Raw genomic sequence first — 19,244 nt, forward strand, 5'->3', positions numbered from 1 at the left:
TTGGGGGCTCCACGCCAAAGCAAGGGGAGTAACGTGATGGTGGGGCGAGTCCCCGGGACTCTTAAGCGAGGAAGGGATGCTCGGCGGAGGTGAGAGAGGGAGGAAGGCAGGCTGCTATCTCACCACACATGGGCTGGTGGGAAGTGGGAATCTCAGGTTGAGTTACTCATCCTTATAGAGTCAGGAGTGTACAGAACCCATGGTTTTCATGGCAGGAGGAAACGTACGCGTGTTTTTCGGCGGAGGTGCCGTAGGAGGACTTGCCGGCGGGCAGGAGGTTTATGCCGAGAGCTGTCATTCCCCAGGCGTGGAAGCCTCCCGGCCGCGGTGCTCTCCCTCCCCGCGGGGCGGTGTGAGCGCGGCGGGGGGCGCGGGGCGGCGCTGCCCGGGGCTCCGGCGCTGATTGACGCCGCGCTGGGCGGAGGCGGGGACCGCGCTGCATCCCGCCGCTCGGCACTGGGGTCCCCCGCTTCTCCATCGTCGCCTCCCGCCGCATGGCCGGCTCGCTGGGCAGGGGGGCGGCGTGCTGGAGGATGCGGAGCGGCAGGAGGGAGAAGCCGCCGGGCTGCAAGCCCCAGCCGCGGCACGGTAAGGGGACGCGGGGCGCGACCGGGAGCCCCGTGCGGGGAACCCGCGGGGACCACTTGGCTGTGACTTGTCTCGGCTCCTCCGGGGCAGGGGGAACCTCTTTTCCTTTTCCCCTCCGGGGATGCTCTCGTGGAAAATAAAAGGCGCAGAGAGCATCCCCGAAAGAGAGCATCGTCCGGACTCCTCGTGCCTTTTATTTTCCACGTATCGGGGCTGGGGGAGAAGGAGTAGCGTTCTCGTGCGTTTTGGCATCTCGCTTTGGTAGCGGCTTCTTTGATTGTCGCAGAAAGCACTCGCGACCCGGTAAACGCCGGTGAATCTGGGAAGAGTCCTCGAAACCTTTTTTTTATCGGCTTACGTTTGTGTGGTCTTGATGCGAGGGAAGCACTGTTAAAAATACTTGCCCTATGTGGGGTTGTCTTCCCCCTTTACTTGTTAGGGGAGGCAGATGCTCTCTTAGAAGGCGAAGCAGCGCACAAACAGTCCCTCCGAGAACAGATCCTGACTTTGAAAACATAGGAGGGGATGCTGTTGCATAAACTATAGAAAACAAGTGTTCAGGTTTGTGACTCGTTGTGTGCTGAAAGGTGAATGCAGTTATCCAGAGCCAGATCTGTCGTGTGCGGTTTCCTTACTGTACTCCTTGACTGTCACCGTTGTCTGCTTTGATGAACAAACCCAAGTGCTTGTGGATACGGTCGCAGTGTCTGGGAATCACATTAGAGTTTGTTCGAGCTGCACGTTCCCTATGAGCTTTAAACCCAGCACTTGGGTAAGTGGGTTTGCTGAAGGCTCTGACTTATGCTCTCAAGGTTAAAGTAGCAGTTTAAGTTGTGTTTGAGTTCTGCTTTAATTTGTGCTTCTTGTTGGATATGTTAATCGCCAATGCCAACTGCCTTTTCCTGAGGAAGTAATTTGGCTGAAGGAATACTTGTACTCCTCACAAGTATACAGAACACTGTACTGCTCACAGTAATCTTGACGACAAAGGTGCTGGGAAGAAATGGAACTTCATGTCTTAAGTGATGGCATTCTGAAAAGGGTGCTTGCTATGGAACTCACACCCACAAGTGCAGGTCTGAAATGAAAGCAAACTAGAAGTTGCTCCTCTCCCTGGCTATCACCTGGATATTTCTGGGCTAGAGTGCTTTTGCGGCCACACCTCCTCTTCTCTTTTGCTTGTTTGCATCTCTTTCAACAGGCAAAGAGGAAACAACCTAAAAGTCTGAGGGAAGGTTTTGTCAGTGGATGTCACAAAACCTCCAAAATAAATGACTGTGCAGAAAGGGAAATCTTAGCTAATTAGTGAATAAAAGTGGCTGTTTAAAAATAGTTGTAAATATTTATCCTATTGAGTGTAGTGCTGGTAGCAGGGAGTAATTCACATGAAAAAGAGAGCTGATGGGATCTCTTTAAGTTATACACCTGTTATTCACGGGTGTTATAATGTAACTAGGCACATAGACCAAAATTTTGGGTGCAGCGAAATGAGTGGGAATTTTGCTACTGACCTGAGAAGAGCCAGAACTGAACTCACAGTCTGTGTGGTGTAAGGTGTTAATTCAAGCTGAAAACTTTTGACTGATACAGCTGTGCAGTGATGGCAAAGTTTATAATACTGCAGTATGCTGCCATGATTCAAGTATTATCAAATTAGCTCTACCATAAATTAGTTAATTTAGGGAGATATTTTATAACTCAGTTCTAATGTAGCTTAACAAAAAGGTGTGGTGTGCTTCAGTCTGTCAGAGTTGCTTCTTATAGATGTTTTTTAAAATATCATATGACACTAAATTCTCATTTAGGCAATTACTGTAACAACGTGGAACACTAAATTACACTGCAGCACATATAGTTTTCATCCTATTTAATTTTTAACTGTGCTTTAAGGGCAATCACTCTGTTGTACTTTCTTTGCAAGGTGCACTGGACTTATTTATTTATTTACTATAAGTGAGCAGCTTCAAGTGTAAGGTAAACCCAAAATTAGACCTAATTTGTACGTCCCAATACTGGCCATGTGCTACAGGTAGATATTTTAGGAGGAAAGAATATGTAGTATTACTTTAGTATGCTTCTTAAATTTTCAAAGTTGTAGAAACACTGTTTTCCAAGTTTGGATGAAATTTACTTATAGGTAAAGTTTGACTTAAGTAGACACTATTCACCACTTTGTGCAGGAATGGAAAATTTACTTAAAATGTTCAAGCTAAAGTATTAGAGAGGTTTGCCTGAAAGTAAAATTGTGGTATGCGAGCTTTCAGTAATTTTTAACTGGCAAACAGATTTATAGGTTTGACTTATTCATATCTGCATGCATGTGATTATTTAAGTGAAGTGAGAACTATATCAGAGAATGAGGTATGAGAAGTATGAACTACTTTCAATTTTGGGAAATAATCCTGTTCTTTCCTAATCTTTTTGCTGCAAAACCATTTCAATGGGTTACCAGCCTGTGGCATATCTTTGTAGGTCTCAATGGCACTGTTACAATTGAAACCAGCTGAAGACAATATTTCTCTGTGTATTTGGATTAAGATATATTTATTCAATCATCACTTAAGGGGCTAAACTGGTTGGGTGCATAATGAGTTTTGAACACCTGAGCAAACCTACCTTTTAACTACATCAAGTTACAAATCTTTGACATTCTCTTCATCTTTTATATGAGTAATTACTTCTCTGTACTTTACAAATATTTTATAACACAACTATGAAAATATCCCTATGGTCTCATGTGCAGTTCTTTTACACTTTTTGTAGTTTCATACCATGTAAATCGATGTAAGGTAGGACTAGCATTTCTACTCATTGCAGTCTAGACAGCAAACAAAGTCTTTGTTAAGACTCTAGCAAAAAGTTTAAGATCCTATTAAGGTGATGAATATTAATAGTCTTGTAAAAAGCCTACTTTAAATTGATTTAATGTTTGGTTAGCATTGGCACCTTACCTGTAACATCTCTCATGAGCCTGAAAAACCTAGATGGATAGCTACAGCCAGAATTCTATTACAATAAGAAAACTTTGAGATACTCCTTTGAAAAAATCTCCCTTGACATGTAGATACAGAAGGTTTTCGACTGGAAGCTGTGAAACAGAAAGATGTTGTAAGTTACTTGACACCACCAAAAATAACTTCTGGAGAGAAAGCAATGTATAACAGCCCTTTTTAAAGCCATGTGTAAGCTGTGTAGTGAAAAAGTACTTCTGCGTTTTCAGTATTAAAGCTAGGGGAAAGGGCACAAGTAGATGGTGCTCTGAGTGTGTGTCTGTGTACATGTTGGTGATATATTACACAGAAAATTATTGCTTCTTAATTTTTTAGATTTTTTTTTTTAAATGGCTCACAAAATGTGCAAAATATAGGCTGGGGAGTGGAAGTCTTCTGTGCTTCAGCCAGCAAAATTAAATCAGTTGATGTCATGCCAATATTGTTGGATCATGCCCAGGTAGGCTGGATAAGTAAATGTGAGCTGTAGCAAAACAGAGCCCTTTTTCACCTGGACCCACTGACTAATTTTAGTCTTCACCTGTCGAGAGCTGTCACAGAACAAGACAAAACCTGTTGCCTCTGTTTCTCTTTCTGATTCTATCTGAGTGTAACGGAAAGGTTGTAGTGCGGTAAGGGCAGAAGTCAGCATATTGTTGCTCCAGAGAAGTGGACTCCTGTAATTGTGTTGATCTGTTAGAAGAATGGGGAGAGAGGAAAACAAATCTACAAACCTGTCTGCCGTGTTCCTCTTGTGTAAGCTTTGATGTATGCACGTATGCCCGTGACTTCTGGTTGCTGCTGGACTAGACTAATTCCACAGCTGATGGTAGGGAAGTTCTGTTTGAGCTTTCCAGTTTCAGATGTTTTCATCTTCGCACATTTCTTAGTGAAATATTCAAGAACATACTTCAGTATTTTCTGTTGGCTTGTTCCCTTTTCCTTCTCTGTCTCCTGTGAAATAATGTTCTTGGTCATATTGAGGTAGTCATAACCAAATCTTCTGCTTTGCTGGAGGCGTAGTTCTCTGTGCCTCACTTCTTGCGTGTAGTTTATTGTAGTGTTTGTAAAAGTAAATGTTTGAAATTCATGTAGGCATTTTTATTTATTTATATATATATAAATCTGTTTAATATTAAAGAATTTATGTTCTCTTCTTGAAGCAAGTAAACCTCTTTTCTGTGATCAGCTGGAATCATCTGCAGGTAGACTTTAAGTCTTAAAACATTTTTCTAGCCGTTACATTCAGAAAGTTTTGATACTATATCTACTTGGATCTACTAACACTTTGATGCCTTTGACACTTCTGGGGTCTCACCTGTCAGTGAGTGTGCATTTGCCATGTATAATGCAGTCCTTGCTGTGAAGTCGTGGCTTTCAAAACCAGTGGATGGAGAAAGGGTTTGACCTGGAGAGCAATAAGTTTACATATTTTAACTTGCTTAGCCTCTTCATTGGTGTAAGTGATATATATAATAGGTATTTCTTAAAGAAGTTGTGTAATTTCATAGTTAAGTTCCATTTTGTGTGTTATGAGGTTTCTTTTTTTTTTTTTTGGTTTGTTTTTTTGTGTTGTGTTTGTTTGTTTTACAAATGAGTTCACAATAGTGTTACTGTAAAAAAAGATAATACCATTCATGGCCAGGAACATGCAGGATAAGACCAGTAGATCTCATGTGGCTGTATGTGCCTTTTTACCCCTAGTTCACAGAAGAGGGTATTTGTGATACTGATAAACCTAGCATCACAACTTGCACAATTAGAAGCTAAAGCTACAAATTCATGGATTGTTCTAAATTTGAATTTACAGTAGAATGACAAACCCACCATTTAGGTCTTAGAAGCAGACTCCAAATACAGTTTTATTATATTCATTTAAATCTAATTTTGGCACAGAGATGTAGTTAAGAAACCAAAGACTTCCCCTGTATTCCATAACCAGATTTATTTTTCTGACCTTTTTTTTATAGAAGATTTGGAGAGTCTTAATCGGATAGAGGTCACAAATCACTTTGCTGGGAAATTCAAGGTGTGCTTTGAAATAGGGGGGGAAAAAATGACTTTCCTGATTATTTGGCTTTTACTGTTTAAAATTGTGAAGGTAGGTGAAATGATTACTCTGACAGAGCTATATAAACTATCTCATTTTAGTGCATACTGAAGTATTTTTTATTTTGAGTAGCCCTGGCTCAGGGGCATTTTATACTCACATCTGGAAGTTTCCAGTCTTAATACTCAGTTTAGTATCTCTGCCTTTGTCTTTCCATTTAGCCTCGCCATGTTATAACAGTGAATCATCTTGTCCATTAGCTAAAGTTGGAATGTCTGTTTATGCACTGAATTTGTTTCATCATGTCGCTATAATAACTGATTGGAACTGTGGCAACTTTGACTGCTTTCCCATATGTACTTGGGCTGGACTTTACCCAGTGCTGTTCTGAACAGCAGAAGGATAAGCCATCCAAAAGCCTGGAATATTTTTATCCTCTTAGGGTTCAACCTCTCTTTCTCATGAAATTGTACGGCAGCATTTTTATATTCTACCTCTGTGTATATGAAATTGGGTAGAGGTTGTAGTATTTCCATTCATGTGAAATCATAGCAGAGTTGCAATACACATATATGTACAAAAGTTAAACCAGGTATGCTTTTATTATAGGTTTGCTTTAATAGGTTCTGTTTTGTTAATGGATTTTAAATTAGTGCTGAAATATGGAAGCATTAAATAAAAGATGAAACAAAACTATAGTGGCATTCATTGATTAATTTAATAATGTTAATAGAGCAGAAAAGTGACATGGTGCAAATGAAGGGGCCATGTGGCAGGGGAGGCTCTGCCACCACACTCAAATTCACACCTCTTGCCTTGTGAGTGGGCTTGCAGATAGTTCTCTGGTTGCTATTTAGGCAAAGTGTTTTGCAAATTAATGTCCTTTTGTTAAAAGATGTTACACTGGCTCTCCTTTGACTCATTTAATAGCAATTAGCCTCAACTAATTTTCTGCTAGTATCACTGAAATGATTTTATTTCCATGAAAAAAACAACTTTGTTGCATTTGGAAGGTAAATGCTGAAGGATCGCTTAATAAGCGAAACTAAAATGTTTTGTGAAACATACATGTTGTCTTTAAGATGGCTTGGTGATCTCCTCTTGTGCACTGTGATGTCCAAGATTATTTTTGTGTGCTCTCTGTGACCAATTTTCATTAAGAGTTGGCTTCAGGAACCACATTCCTGTGGAAAGTAGTGAAAAGTAGAAGTGAGGAGCAGGAATCAGTGGGGAGGATGTTCTCCTGAAGGCAGATTATTAAGCAGAACTGTTAGTTTGTGATAACAAACCTAAGAGCCTGTAATCAAAAAGGCTTGCTATTGTCAATGACTGCAGTGAGCTTTGCTATTCAAAACATCCCAGTATTTTGTTCAATACTGAAACTACAGAGCTGTCTAAAGTGCTGACCCTTGTCCTGAGGACGGGGAATGGAAGGTTGAGAAGTTCTCCACAAGTTGGGTTGAGTAAATTTGCATAGTGTAACCAGGTGTCCTCAGTAGTTTAATCTTTTTGATGATGGTATCTGTGGTTTCATGTAGGAGGTCATTATTGCTGCTAGATGGGAAGTTGGCGTGAGTAAAATTTTTTAGGATGCAAGTGAGAGCAATGAGCTGTATGCAGAAAGATCAAGGAACCCTTGTGAGGCATTCATATCAGCCAGGGTCACAAAACGGATGAGATGCTGTGTTCTGTGCTAGGCAAAATGCCTCCAGGCTTCTGCATAGTTTTTAAACATAAGACATCCTGATAATCAAGTCTTGACATCATTAATATATGGCTTGTAATGTTCAAGCCTGAACTAGAGGTAATTGGAACACAATCTTAAATTTTCATTTAAAGTAGCAATGTGAAGTTTTGACTGTCTAGCTATCTGGAATTCCAAGAGGTATTCTGGTCCACAAATCCATTAAAAACTGGAGGAAAGTGGTCTTTAGAACACAAGAAATGCTTTAGGAAAACAGTCTTTTCCAGTCTGGATGAAATTGGACTTCTGTAGAGTCTATGGCAGGCTGCTCCCAGTCCAGGTATTGATTTCAGTTAACATTGAAGTAGCCTGAGGGATGGCCAGTTGTTTGTGTTAATGGTGCAGCCTAAATTACTTCAAGCTTTTGGCCTACTAAGGCAAGTTCTAATGAAGCAAAAAAGATTTTATTTATTCATCCTACAACAGAAGGATGTCTTGTTGTTTTTTATTGAGAAGTGACAATGGTCTGATCAGAAACATATTTTTTTTGTGTGTGTGTGTGTGTGTGTAGTCTTTTTTTTCTTAATGTCCAGGCTCAGAAGCTAGTCCTAGTTTTTTAGGAGATGGCTGTATTACAAATGTAAAGGTGAGAAAAGAATCACCTTTCAAGGATACCATGGAAAGCTAATAATTTGCTTATCTGCGTGACCTTTTATCTGAATAAAAAGAGTGATAAATATTCCTAGGCTTGCAACCCCTTGTCAGAGCGCACTTAGAAACACATTAAGTGTTTGAGAAATACAGAAGAGTTTGCCAGGTATCTATCTGGCCCTGGAACTATCCACTACGTAAATCAGAAGTTCAGGTAAGATTTTGTGATGAGTCTTGGCAACCTGAGTAATTGCAGTGTTTCAGTATAGTTATAGCACAGTTTTCATACCACTCTGTTTTTCTCTCTCTTCCGTAAATATGCTGACCATGTACCCTTTAGGCATTGAACTTGACTTAGAGGCATTTCTATTTTTTCATCTTGTAGAATAAGACCACAAATCTCTGGTGTACCTCTCTACTTCTCTTCCCTCAATGTGGTTGGAGTGTTGGATCTGTTTAAGTGTTATCTGCCTGGATTCCTGCACCATACTCTGTAGCAGAGGCTGTTTCACTAGTTTCTGTTAGTAGAAAGCTTCTGTGCCTCTTGGCCTTGGGCTTGCTGAGTAGTTGCCCACAAACTTGTTGAAATAAATACAGGCTCAATATATTCTTATGAATCATCCATTCCTCTAGTCCAAATCAGATTTAAAAAAAAAAAAAAAGAGATTAAAATTGTCCATGACAATGTCCAAACATTCTGCATTTCAGTGAACTGTAATTGCAGTGAACTCAGCAGACAGGAGCAAGGAAGCTGTAACCAAATTGCAGACCCTTGGCTACTTGCCTGATGTCCACTGAACATGTTTGTCAACATCAATAGCCTTTCACAAAATTTCTGGGGTCTGTACCTTGCTTCTTTGGCAAGGAGTCTGGAACCGTGATGATCCTGTTGGATGTGGACTCCCAGCACTCTCTGGGTCGCAGATTTAGGGTAATAGCATGGCTACCTGCTCTGAAGCTCCACATCACCCTTATTAGTAGGGTGGGTGAGTTTCTCCTAGTTCTCCTGTGTCTGGCTTGAAGAATATGCTGAAGAAGCTGCAGCTCCATTTCATCTTTATGTTCTCATATCTTCTTGTGTACAGCCTACCAGTGAATTTCACTGTTTTCCAATGATATTCCTGTGTAAGAAATTGTCATGCAACACAGCTTGCATGCACTAGTACAACCTTGTTGGTAATAGATTTTCCTGGAAAAGAAGACTTTTGGTTTTCTTTCCAAGGAAATACTTTATCATATTTAGTATTAACAGCCATTGTCTCACGTACCCTAAGAGATTCAGCTGTGTGGTATAATTAATTTGTTAATGCTTCTGCAATCATGTGATAGGATACATTGGGCCGTGGGCACTCTCAAGGTGCTTGTCTAATTTGTGGCCATTGAGGTCTCAGTTTTGAAATTTCTGTCTCACTTGTGTTCTCTGCTGTTGGTTTATTCTTATTTTTAGACCTGATATCTGATTTTATCGTTGTCCGAAAGCTCTTTGCACATTTTGCTTTTAACAAGAAGATGGATAAACAGTTCTGTCAGTACAGATCTGATTCACAAATCTTTGTTCAATGGTTTTCCTTGGATCTTATGCTCCTAGTAATACTTGAGGTGTCAAAGTTTGGGGCAACACATGGTTTAGAAACTAATGAAGTTAATTTGCCATTTATGATTTTCCTACTGTAGAGAAAAATTAAGGACTGCTTTCACAACTGCTACCAAAGTTGTGAAAATTTGGTAGTGTCTGACTCAATGATGCAAATGACAACATAGATTTCTCCTGTTTGTAATCTTTGACATGTTTCCCAAGAATTAGCACCCATACTTCAACAGCTGTATTTTTAAGTGTGTCTGTGTGTGAGAAAGTATGTATGAAACCGATCCGTTTGGTAGAAGGAATTACAATGAACTAATAGCTTTTTCAGGGATCTGTGTTCTCTGGTCATAACTTATTGAGTCTTGAAGCTGGCGTAGAGAAATGTGCTGTATGAAGGGTGACATGAAGTACTTTCATCGTCAGAGTAGCACTGTGTAGTGCATGTCTGTGTTACCACATTTCGTTGTTTGTATGTTTTTGCTGCAGAAGAAGATAGCAATCACAGCAGGCACCACTGAGGAGCCTCCTGGCTCTGCTGCCATCTGTGTTAGTGCTGTCTGTTCATGTAATATTCTTGTTTCCATATGTGTAGTTTAGCACTTAGTGCCTACAAACATTGAACTAACATATCTGAAAAGAGTTATGATAATGAAAGTTGATGGCAAACAGTTGTTGAAGTTCCTTTATTTATTTTTTTTTAATATACAGGCTCTTTGTGGGATTTTTGCTTTTTTTTTTTTTTTCCCTTTCTTATTAATGTCCTCCTACTTTGGACAGATTTCGCGAGATACTGCTGTGGATTCCAAATTTTAACTCATCACGTTTGGCTTTGTACGTCGTAATCACCTCCTTAGCAACCAGTGTGATGCCATAAACAGAGAGTTTGACTTCAGGTGAAGAATGTAGGCAGTAAAAGCAGAAAAAAAACATAAAGGAAAATGTGGGAGGATGGGGAGGACAGGGAAAGTGATTATTCCAGCTTTCTATGTAGTGATATTCCCCCTCAAACTTCTTTAATTTTTTTTTATCTTTACTGATAGCTGAAATAAAACAAATTATTTTAAAATGTCAGACTGGAACTTCCATTTTAGACAGTCTAATTGAAAAAATGTATAAGCAGTGGAGTTTTATTCTGCATAGGATTTCTTCTTCTCTCTTTCCATTCATTTTTTAAAAAATCACTTTAGTAAATCCACCGTGGGAGGATAGTTTTGCTGCTGTACTTTTCCCAGGATGCAGCAAGAGAAATTGCATTTGCAGTTCACAGAGAATGAAATTAAACTGGCTCTGTCCTGATGATTTGCTACTCCTACACCCAGTGCATTTCTGGGAGACTCTTGCGTGCTATGAGACGGTGTCCTGAATGTGCTTGCACCTGCTCTTGTGCCTGAAGGAACAAGCATGGATTTGGGCCCATGTACCTCTCTAATTAGACTTAAGTACTGCGTGGAGTGTCTCTGTGTGTGTGGGTCTGCCTCCCCTCTGAGGTGTTGCTCTTCAAAGGGGAGACATCAAATGTGTCACTTTGCCCATAGAAGTTAAGACTACTTGCTGTTCTGTAATATATTTATACGTGCTCAGAAAGATCATGGTTTTGGAGACCATTAGGCAGTTGAAGGATATTAATTTTCTGCTTGCATTGTCTCATGTTCAAAAGCTCGTTGGGTGCTAAACTGTAAAATCAGCAAAAGTAGTTGGCAAATGCAAATCACATTGTGGCAACTGAAAAAACTGTCATTTATTCAGTTGGGTGGCAGTGGGAAAGGTAAGTTAAAATCCCCCTTCTTTTTCTTCTTCAGCAATAAAATCTTGCACTTTAACCCTTTAACCATCCAGCTGGTGGAGACTCTGTACATAAAGCCTCTATTTCTAGGCTTTTGTACAGCTTTTACAGCTGACCAGTTCTTCCATCTGGTCTGTGGCTTCGCTAAAGCAGCGTCAGGTAGATAAATGCTCAAATGACCTTAGTGCTCATGTAGCACCTTAAGTATGTGCCTAACAGACTGCACAGCAATAAGTACTTCCTTTTCTTACAGAACAGAAATTGAATGCCCATAGAGAAAAAAATCCCCAATAAGAACAGAGAGAGCCCAAGGATCAGCAAGGATCTCCATTTAATATAATGCTAATCCTGTGCTCCAGAAGGCTTGTTAACGTGAGGAGACTCCCACAATATATATATAAAAAGTTAGCACTTTCTGTTTGACAATTCAAGCAATTTTCATTTATATTTCAAAGCCAGAGAGAGACTGAGAGCACTCGTATCTGTAATTCCAGCAGTATCTCTGTCTGGATGACTGTTTCTGTAAAACTGACACAGTATGGGCAGTTTTCATGAATTTCATTTGTTCCATCTTCTGAGATGAGCCTTTAATCTCCTGCTTTCTGATCCCTGGTTTATAATCAGATTTGACAGCGATAGGGTGGCAGTAAATATCTTGATGTGAAAGTCTGTAACAAGGTAGAACTGTCGTTTCTCCTCTCACTCCTGTGGTGAGCTAAAATTTTATTTGTGAAGTGTGAATAACTTTGAAGCTTAAAGCTGCCTATTTTCAGGCCATTTTCAGGTGCATCTGTTTACAAGCAAGCATTTTTTCTCCCCCTATGGGAAAGACAAGAAAAAGGCTTATTTGTTGATTTACTTCTTAATGTCAACTTGATTAATTATTCTGTTTTCACAGAGGTTGGTAACATGCTGATTTCAAGTAAAACCTGAAATAATAGATATTTGATGTGTGCATAATGATTTTGATTCCTGAATAAAGCCATTCCTGAATGGCTTTAATGCTGTCAATAAAAACCTTACAGTTAAGTAACTGAAAATGTGTTTATAGCTATATTTAGCAAAAGCCTGTTCATATGGGGTTTTTTTTTTTTGCACTGTGTTAGGTGCATAACTTATGCATCAATTTTGCTTCCCATCAAAATGGAAAAATCCTTCCTCTTTGCTTTTTAAGCCATCTTTTGCATAATCTTAAAGCTCAAGTTTTGCCACAAATTAATATAGTAAGAATTTTCAAAGTGTTGAAGGCTATGGAAAATACACAAAATTAAGCGTATACCCAGGTTATGTTATATTAAGTGTAACATGCCTATGGAGTAAAACAATGTTGTGTAGACTATAAGATGTTATACACGCTTTTCCATTTTAATAAATTATTTTTTAAAAAAATATTTTTATCTGGTTGTGTCTCCTCTTTACTTTTTAAATTCTTATTTATAATTCTGGCATTATCCCATTGTAACCTGTGTGCCACAAATCTTTCTGTTACCAGTCTTTGGAGGAAACAGACTCTAATACACTACTGTATTTTCTCTCTTTTTCTCACTGTTCTTTTCCCAATACAATAATTTCCTTGTCTCTGCTATTCCAGAAATTCTTCTCCCCTTTATGTAGTTCCCATAACCTTGGTTAAATCTGAGCTTCACTTTCGAAGTCAAGAATTTAAATGTGGTTTTCCCTCCTGCCTTTCCTTGTTAGGATTTGGTGTTCCTGCCACTTGCCTATTCCAATTTCTATCTGGTGTGCTACAGACTCTTCTGTTAGATAAATATAAATTACCTGCTGCTAAGATACAGCCCTTAATTTGATTTTCTTAAAGAATTTTGTGGGGTTTTTTTATGTATGTGAAATTCTTCAGGTGTTTTCTTCACAGTTGTAATGAGTCCACATTGTCAGCCTGACAAGCCCCAAGTTCCACAGCTCCACACCCTTGCCTATATCATAACATTGTAATTTTCTTTTATGTTTTCTCTGCTTTCTGTTTCTTTCATGCCAATAATTCCAGGAAAGATCAAACATAGTAAACTTCCTGGGCATAACTGTACAGACAGAACAGAAGAATTCTTCTGAGTAAACCACGCTCTTAACTATGTACATCAAAACTAAACTCTAATCATGAGTTGTACGGACAAGTGATAGTGATGATTGTTCTCTTTGGAAGCTGCTGTTTTATCTGATGCAGCTGTAGGAAAATGTCTTTTTCTTGTTTTGAGTGTATGTGCCTTACAGAACATATAAAATGGAAAATTTTATATAAATATATTTTTATATAAATAGAAATTGCTGATTTGGAGGGCGCCTGAGCACTCTGCGGGGGTAGTGGAGGACTGCATTAGTGCTTGTTACTGGCAAATTATAAAACCCCTTTTTTATTGGGTCAGAGTTTCTGACTGTTTCATCTCTCTGCCTTTTGGGTTCTCACTGGATATGCTATTAAAGAACTTTGAGAAAGATACGGAAAAGTTGCATGCCGTAAATGAGCATTACAATTTCCTTATTAATGCTACTTTTCCCTTTGGCAAGCTCTTCAACTTGAAAGAGTATATTTCTTCTCCTGCAATTAGGATTAATTTTGTATGCCTTGACATCCAAGCTACTTGAAGTAGGAGTGAAACACAGCACGTGGCACTCACTGAAGGTGCATACTTGGACTGAGCTGGTCCTACCAGCAACCTATAGTGTCCAGCTGACCGTGAGACAGAAGAGAATCTTCTGGTAGGAAGGAATTGCAATCTTTGTGGCCAAAGACAATGCTAATGTAGAGTTCAACAAATGGGAACGAGTTACAAATAATTCAGCATTCAGGCAAAAGTGGTAACCATCCTTTGTTCCAGGATGTGAGTTGACATTTAATTAGTTTGTGATTATAAATTTTGCAGCCTTAGGTGAAAGGTGATAAAGATTGTGTCAACTGAAAATAAGTTACCTGAGATTTTTGGAGGGATTACTACTGAAAACAATGCAATTCCTATAAAATCATAATTTCTGTATAATATGTAATTAATTTCTATTTAATATATCTTATATCAATATATAAATTATATATTAATGTATAAGAATAGGGTGCCTGCTGTGAAAAAGAATGCGCAAAACTCCATGGGAGAGGAGACACAGCATTGCCTAACTCTTTCAACCAGTTACAGGTGTTTTTCTGGCAGTGAATGAGAAACCTGATTTAATGACTTAAACATATAGCAGCTTATAGGCAATGTCTGCACAAGTGGCTGTTTGCATTTCAGAAATGGGAACATGTATCCAAGGTTTTTACTAAGGTGAGTTAGTACGTTTTTGAGTGTAGACAAAGGTGCACATACTGTGGAAAGGTAGCATCCACCAAATCTGCACACATAGAGCTTGAATGTTGTTGGCACTTTGCAGAATTTCTCATAATAGCTTCTTGAATAAACAATTTAATTTTACAAGTGAGGAATATTTTTGAATGATACAATACTAAATATTATACCAGTGATATGGAGGGCAATAATAAAGAGTATGATTAAGGAGGAGACAAAACATCAGAAGTAGGACAGCAAAGCCTTACAAAGAAGGTGTTACTTCCAGATAAAGAGCATTCTACAACTGGGCTTGCACAAAGGTGAGTATAAAAGTATTTAAAAAGATGTGGAGAAGATGAAGTATTTAACTGGTTAAAGAAAGCAAAGAGGAACATAATATGTGGTGGTCAGCAATAATGATAATTACAGTTCAACAGTTGAAAAGGGTATTGACCAATGTCCTAATCACAGAATAAAACAGAAGAGAGAGGCTGTTATAATTTTCTCTCAACTGAAGCCAAGAGGCAAGTGATAATCCTGAACTGAAAGTCTTCGGGTATCTATGCTCTGTCGGTAGAAACTTACAGTTCTCCAAGTAGAAACATAGTGATTTGTGCGATAGATGATTCATACAGTGAAACTATTGCAGGTTTGTATGTCTGTGGAATTCATCTGATTTTTATGTACTTGGAGAAAGACGGTGAGGGCAGCTTTGCCACTTAAAGATCAATTCACTAGATTATCTGTAAAAATAACTAAATGAGCTACCTTTTTTAGTAATTGTCTATAAGACAAAAATCTTTGAAGCCCTGCATCTTTCAATAAATCAGTTAACACAGATCAAGTAGTGAATGAATACTGACTCCCAGTCCTCATGATCAAAGATCGAAGATACAGCAACTGGTGAATCCAGGCTGAAAGGGATGTGTGTGTGGTGGTTGGGTTTTTTTTCTGTTTTTTCTTTTCTTTTTTTTCCTCTGTGAGTCCAGAAATATGATTCCAGTGCACAGAGAGTTGGACTGCACCTAGAACTTTTTTGTTACCTGCCAGAAGATATCAGCAAATAGTAATGTCTTTGGAGCTAGCCTGTCGTTTGGGATGTTTCAGAGGAAATTGAACCACGCACTAGGGGAAATTAGATGTTGAAATTGTTGCTGATAATGTTCTTGTTGTGAGGAAAAGAAAAGTCAGGGTAGAGTCAATAGTATACAGTAATATTGGAAGGTAGAGTCTCTTTGGGGCATGCCAGGCACTGCTTGTTTCTAAATCAAAGGATGAAAGGGAAGGTAGCATTTGTAGGAAACCAAAGGAAGATCAAAGGAAATCCCAAGGGTGTCAGTGATTCTAAAACTTTGTGGAAATAGAACGATGTTAGCTACACTGTGATACTCCTGGAAATTCCCCAAAACAGGCACTGGTTGTAAAGACAGCATGCTGTGGTGTTTGCTAGCAGACTCTTCAGAGACACAGGGAGCTACAGCATAGTAACATTGGTAGCAGAGCTACCTAAGAGGCGGATAGTCAGGGTTAAAATGGCAGATCCTTAGCTGACAATGTGAAAACTCGATAGTAGTACAGCACAGGAAGAGGCAATGGGTTAGGTGAACTGAGTCCTTTATTGCCTGCAGTATCCTTTTGTAGTCCATGCCACTACCATTCTACTGGCAACACATAGAAGTGATTAATTCCGATGTTTTGTGCTTTTGTATCAGCTTTAGTTCTGCTTTTCCTGGTTCCTGGTCCAGATTTCCTCCTTCAGGCAGTCCCAGGCTTCTTAACACTCTCAGTTGTTGCCTGTATTTTCTTAGCCCTCTCTCTGTCTTCTATGCCATTCATATCCAACAATCTTTTCTAGATTTATGGGCAAACAATATAGAATCATAGAATCACCAGGTTGGAAAGGACCCACCGGATCATTGAATCCAACTGTTCCTAACACTCCCTAAACCATGCCCCTAAGAACTTCATCCACCCGTTCCTTAAACACCTCCAGGGAAGCTGACTTGACCACCTCCCTGGGCAGCCTGTTCCAGTGCCCGATGACTCTTTCCGTGAAAAAATTTTTTCTGATATCCAGCCTGAACCTCCCCTGGCAGAGCTTGAGGCCATTCCCCCTTGTCCTATCCAATGTCACTTGGGAGAAAAGGCCAGCTCCCTCCTCTCCACAACCTCCTTTCAGGTAGTTGTAGAGAGCAATAAGGTCACCCCTCAGCCTCCTCTTCTCCAGGCTAAACAACCCCAGCTCTCACAGCCGCTCCTCATAAGACTTGTTCTCCAGCCCCCTCACCAGCTTCGTTGCTCTTCTCTGGACATACACCAGAGCTTCAACATCCTTCTTGTGGTGAGGGGCCCAGAACTGAACACAGTACTCAAGGTGCAGTCTCGCCAGTGCTGAGTATAGAGGGTTCTGTAGTTTAATTTTCCCCAGAAAACCTTTAGCCATGTTCCTCAAAAAATTCCATCTGGGACAAATGTTGAACAATAAAAAAATGATATTACAATTAAAGTTTGGCAAAGTTCTAAGGAGCTGAAAATGGAGTCTTCCTGGTGGCAAATGGTGGTAGTGTTAATGTGCAGTGCTATCAGTTCTCCCTGTAATTATAACTTTTCGCTACGTATTGATTAAAAAAAATGTAAAAAGTTTGAAGTAACAAATTATGCCTAGCACTTACCCCTCAGGGTAATAGGAGGCATCTGAAAGAAACAAACTTATGAAGATAGATGGAAAGTAAAAACTCACGTCTGTCTGATACTGTTGCCTAATGTTCTTAGCTGTGGCAGTCAAGGATACTATGACTAAAGGAATAGATGCATTTGTTTTTCTTTTTATGATATTGTGTGTTTGAAAGTGCTTTATGGGATTTGCATAGATCTAGTGCAATACTAATTTTTAAAGATTAAATTACAACCTGGTGTAATCAGGAAAAAATATGCAGATACAACACATGAACATGCATTGAATTTCCTTTTTGACCCCGTGTAAATTTAATTGCAGAGAAGTTAAGTATTGAATCAAAGAAGCCATATTTTATAGTCTTATTTGGACCTATGTCTTTAATGAATGAACTAAATTTTCTTAAGACTTTCTTTAAAAAACAGGATTTTCTCCGATTAATTTTTTATTTTAGTGGATAAGGGATTTTAATTCCTTACACAATCAGACTCCAAAAATGTATTTATTACATTTGTCTTTATTTCAAACCGATCCAGCCTTGGAACAGAATAACTGTCTTCTAGAAAAAGTTCCTGTTTTCAGTGGAAAGTTTGTAGGGTGAGAGAGAAGAACTTCAGGCAGTCTTGCTTGTCTCCCAGATTGAGATAGCTTTAAACCTGAATTAGTTTGTTTGCATGCCCTTTATTTGTCCTGATGTCAGTTGCCATTTCAGTGTGGGTACACAGACAGTTTTGCCGCCTTGCTATTATAATTTATATGAAGTTAATGCAGCTGAAATCACACAAGTTTTGAATCACCGTGCTTTTTTACTTCTGTGTTCACATCTACTGTAGTGTAGGGAGCCTCATACTTTTCAGAGTGAGGAAATGTGTCCCGGGGAGGTGAACACTGAAATACAAAATTCTTGGCTTATGTGGAAGCATGAATGAGAAAAAGCAGAAAAGGACCAGGGCTGCTTCAAAGCAAACAAACAAGCAAGAGACCAAGCAAAGAAGGTCTCTTGGGAGAACTGTAGGAATAAAAGCTGTCTCAGTGCCTGTGCTTTTGATGAAATGTAGGACTAAAAGCAGGCTGATGTGGTGAATGCACCATCTTCCCACATCACCCTGAAACATCAAGTCCATTGTGTCTTCAAGGCAGATTTGGGTCAAGCGTCTTCTCCTCTCTTTGCCTGGTGCTTGATGTGCCACTGAAATGAGCTCAGTTATGGCAGTTATGCATAGTCTCTGGCACTGTTGTAAGGCATTCCCTTAAAGATGGTGGGGTGAGTGGGCATCCCTAGTTCCCAGGCATGGAGAACAACGAGCTTAGAATTTGTTCCACATTATTTTGTTCCCTGCACTGGCATTAAAAATTAGATTGAAGTTTTCCGGGGATGACTGAAACAAAAGTCTGGGCTAGGATTGTATACAAAGTTTGGAGCAGGTGGGAACAAAACTGTTCCAGCCATCACTGTGCCCACCCTGGTATCAGACATCTCCCACAAAGGTTGAATGGAGAACTGCTGAAATTGCAGATGAAGATGCTATTTTAGGGAGTAAGGAGTCCTGTTTTTCTGCTGGTCTAGCAGAATAAAATGGTTCATGCCATGGTCAGATATGTTCCAGAGAGGGAACGGGTGTGCATGGTTGCGAAGATATTGCAGGCCTGGCAGCCACAATTGGAATTACTTGGCTGCTTCAGGTGTACATTAGGTGACAAATCGCTCTCCTGTAGCTGCAAACAGGGCAACAGCACTGGACAGTGTTTATGTTATATTTTCCTTCTACCATCGGCCATTCCTGCCATATCACTTTTCTTTTACTCCTTTGCAATTTAAGCTTCTTCAAGGCATGCCTCAGGGCAGCGTGCTGATAGTCTGATAGTCCGTGGAGTTGTACATTCTATTACTGACTTTATTACTCACTTTTGCAATCCAGAACACGTCAGTTATTGTACAAGGCTCTGTAGGAAAAGCCTTTGTG

General features: G+C 39.6%; 1 protein-coding gene across 2 annotated transcripts in view; it reads left to right on the forward strand.

Annotated features, from left to right (window-relative positions):
• The first annotated feature begins 380 nt into the window (after positions 1-380).
• The window catches only part of ZNF385D (zinc finger protein 385D), a 410,191-nt gene continuing 391,327 nt past the window's right edge, over positions 381-19,244 (forward strand). Inside the window, exon 1 of one of the 2 annotated variants that reach the window (XM_054059692.1) lies at positions 381-588. In XM_054059692.1, coding sequence (XP_053915667.1) covers positions 495-588 — 94 coding nt within the window. In that variant the 5' untranslated portion in view covers positions 381-494. The remainder of the gene's footprint in view (positions 589-19,244) is intronic. The other variant, XM_054059691.1, reaches the window with a different exon arrangement.

The sequence above is a fragment of the Cuculus canorus genome, chromosome 2 (assembly GCF_017976375.1).
Source record: "Cuculus canorus isolate bCucCan1 chromosome 2, bCucCan1.pri, whole genome shotgun sequence".
Taxonomy (NCBI): Eukaryota; Metazoa; Chordata; class Aves; order Cuculiformes; family Cuculidae; genus Cuculus; species Cuculus canorus.